Genomic DNA, 3,635 nt, shown 5'->3' with positions numbered 1-3,635 from the left:
TTCCCCTCACAACAGCCCCTTCTCTCTCCCACCCTGTCCCCTCCCCTAACCCCAACAGACTTACCAGTTGGAGGCAGCTGTCAGGTGCCTGTTTAGCCTATGGCTGAATCTCGTAAGTGGCCAAATCTTTTCCGAATCGATTCAGATCTTTTTTAATTGGTCTCCCAATTCAATTCGGATTCAGAGATTCAGTCCCCGAATCGAGCCAAATGTCCTCTGAATTGAATCAGCTATTGAAGCTTTGCATAGCCATATAGTAATAGTATAGTACAGTATCTGGTGTTACAAAAGCAACTTGTTTGTTTCTTGGCTTTGGAGAGTGAAAAGTTGCATGTGTTTAACTGTTGAGCATTCATTTGGCTAATGACTGCCGAACACAAGGGATAAGAACTGGAGGGTGTCCCCTGCTGGGGACTTTTAAAAACCCTCTGCTCAGCAGCCCACCCAGACCTGCTAGGCACAGGCTTTGACAGTCAACTGATTGTTGGCTCAGGCAAATCAGGGTGAACCAGACCCAGGGCTGTGTGGGCCTGGTCAGCTCTGGCCCTGGGGCTACACTGAGAACTCAAACTAGCCCCCGATGCTGGCCAGGGCCAACAATCGCCTGATGCATACTGTGGGATTTTAGAATTGGGGAACAGATGCCATCACACCATTAAGTGAACATGTGCCAGAGTTGTTGGTTACCCTTGCTTTAAAATGTTTGTTGTTTTAGTTGAGGTTGTACACATCATGCAAATAGAAAGCCTGTGAGGCCTCTCTGCCCAAGCAGCCCATACTGTCTTTGTTATTTTAAACTCTGGTTTGTGCATCTCAGATTAAGGCCTTTCTTTAGAGGCAGTCCCACTGGCAAATCACAGTGACAGTGTTCATAATGGTCATTGACTAACCTGTAAAGCTGTAGAATGCATGTACATAATTGTATTCTCATCAGGGGAAGGCTGGGGCTGGGGGTAGCATGGGCATTAAGGCGCATGGTTGACAGCCCAATGTTTGCAAGTTCAAGGCCGTAGCAGATGTGCTCATGGAGTAACCCTGTCAGATTCCAGCAGATCTGCAAATTCTGCTAAATACCTTGTCACAGGGACACAAAAAGGAAAGGAAAGTCTTTATCTTGATGCTTGATTGAGTATATTCAGTTGATTGAGCTGATAATTTTTTCTTTTGAGTTAATACAAAACAGTTGCAGTATTGGAAGATGACTTTAACTTTTGTCAGCATCATTATGCTTGGGGAGGAAGTGAACAGAATGATAGGCTACCTGGCAGCTTTAAATTGACATTGTAGTTAGAAAGAGAAGGATGATCTCCTGAGCTGATGAGGAGGGTAGTTGCTTCCTAAAACATCTACTTTTGTTGGGGTGGAGAAAAAGAAGAGTAAAAGTAACTATTTGGATCTGTTTCCACTAGCAGTCCTCTTGGATAACTGCAAGTAAGGAACTGCAATTTATGAATACAGCGTTGTGAGGTACAGGTGACTGGAATCAGTAAAGAGTCACTTCAGGTATCAGGAACTTGGTACTCAATCCTATCGACTCTTGCTTCCCAAAAAAGGCCCTACAATGGTTAGGATTAGTCAGTAAGGCACAACAGTGGTTATGTGATGGTAAAGGAACTTCAGCTTACCTTACAATGATAGATGTGAAGTTCTGTCCTATAAATTATATTCTGGAAAAGTTGCATGTAGAAGGAAGTACCAACTAAAATCTCTTGGGGTTTCCTGTCGTCTGAATCTGCAGAGTTGCCTTCATCACTAAAAGAATCAGCTCTGGATCATTATATATTTGTTGACTGTAACCCATTTCCCTCCATAGTTAATCAAACTAAGTGAATAAACAAGTCAAATTTCAATAGCTTGTTTGCGATTTTAATAATAATAGAAGCATATAGACTGTAAGGTATAGATAACATCATATATTCTAATCCAGCATATTTTACTAAATTAGACTAAAGAATGATGCATAATATTTTTTTTATCTGCATCTTAGATCACCAGGAGAACCTCACTCTGAAAACATTGAAACTAGCCGAATGTAAGTATTGAAAGCAGCTAAACAGATGTGTTTCAGTATTTTATTTCAAAGCTGTTTTGAGTTACTTGCAAGAGTTGCTGTTGCATCTGTTTGTGGGGGCAAAACACCTTTAAGTGTACATTTAAAAATAGTTCATTTTGGCTATTTGTTCGGAAGATACATTTCAAATACATATTTTTCTCTAGAAAGTGATTTTGGTCCTCAGTCTAGAACACACAATTATCTTGGAAATAGAATTTGTTTTTGATTTACAGGAGTTTAATTTAGTGCCAACCAGTAGATGGTAGTCTAATACAGTAGCTGAAATTTATGGCCCTGAGTTTAGATTTAAAACTTGAGAAATATAATTTCACATCCTTTTAACATCTCCATTGTTCTTGCATGAAAACAAAGGTGATCAGTCAGTATTTAGATAATCTGATATTTTCTGACAGACTGTAGGACTAGACAGAACAGTCCTTTGATCTGGCTTGGCAAATTGAATGGTATGCTTTCATCTTTTTACGTATTGAAAGTTAATGAAATCTCAACAGATAGCAGTATTGCAGCAAGTTGAAGTAGGATATTTCTTGTCTGCATGAGAGCAAAAAAGCTAGGAACAGGTTTGGCATTTGTCTCTGGCTAAGTTGTGCCTGTTTGTCCTGCTGGTGCCTCTTGCTGGTCAGGGGGGTCCCCAGCTGCCAGGGCTATGGGGCCTTGGACCCAGGTCTGCAGCCCCCAGCAGAAGGCAGCAGCTGCTGCAGTGGAGGAGAGCCTAGCTCCCCAGTGCTGCCTGCCTGCTGCAGGCTTGGGTGGTGTGGGGCCTGGCAGGTGCAACCCAATGCTGCTGAGCAAGAAGCTGGTTGCTGCTGCGAGCTCCATGCTGCCCTGGCAACACAACACATCCCCTGCGCACAGGGCTGCAGTGAGGGGCACAACCCTGCACTGCCACCCTTGCTGCCGCCATGTGCATGAGACGCATTCCTAGGAATACACAGGGCTTATTTATATGGGAGCAAAAAAGCTAGGAACAGGTTTTGCATTTGTCCCCTGCTGTGCCCTGCCACGCCAGGTCACATCCACCAGACTGCAGAGGCCCCAGGGGAGGGCAGCAGGGCAGGGAGCCCGAGCCTACAATGGGCAACCTTCCCTGCCACCTCCCCTTGCCCAGATGTGGGGGGTGCAGGTCCCCCCTGCCCTCCAGGTATGCACACAGCAGCAGGGAACTGCCCCACCCCCCAGACAAGCTGCCTGCAGTCCCATCCTGCTTCCCACCAGGGCCCTGTGGCTGCGCACTGTGGCCCCGGTCCCCAAGCCCTACACGCTGCCCAGCTAGGCCCCAGCACTGCCAAACTCTGGCCCTCTCTATGGGAGCCTCAGTGTCCCATCTCTCTCTCCCCCAGCAACTTGCCTGTGGGAGCTGCTCTCCAGGGTACCAGCCTGGAGAGGGCTCTGCCAGCCTGGAGAGGGCTCATTGCAAAATCCATGGGTCTCTCTGCTAAATTGAGAAATCTGCGTTACTCTGGTAAGGGGGGGAAGTCTACGTTTTACTTTGCTTTTCTGTGGGAAACAGAAAACCTGGCTCCCTGGTGAGCAGCTAAATGCACCACTGCTTTTCTACCAT

At 45.7% G+C, this 3,635-nt stretch overlaps 1 protein-coding gene across 2 annotated transcripts in view; it reads left to right on the top strand.

Annotated features, from left to right (window-relative positions):
- Positions 1-3,635, top strand: part of UBE3A (ubiquitin protein ligase E3A) — a 67,732-nt gene that overhangs the window by 12,530 nt on the left and 51,567 nt on the right. For both annotated transcript variants that reach the window (XM_019524820.1, XM_019524821.1), the window contains one exon: positions 1,988-2,032. In XM_019524820.1, coding sequence (XP_019380365.1) covers positions 1,988-2,032 — 45 coding nt within the window. The remainder of the gene's footprint in view (positions 1-1,987; positions 2,033-3,635) is intronic.

Source organism: Gavialis gangeticus, unplaced genomic scaffold, assembly GCF_001723915.1.
Source record: "Gavialis gangeticus isolate Ggan-Ray unplaced genomic scaffold, GavGan_comp1, whole genome shotgun sequence".
NCBI classification, from domain to species: Eukaryota; Metazoa; Chordata; order Crocodylia; family Gavialidae; genus Gavialis; species Gavialis gangeticus.
The sequence above is the reverse complement of the archived record's forward strand: the minus strand, read 5'-3'. Positions and strand labels throughout refer to the sequence as shown.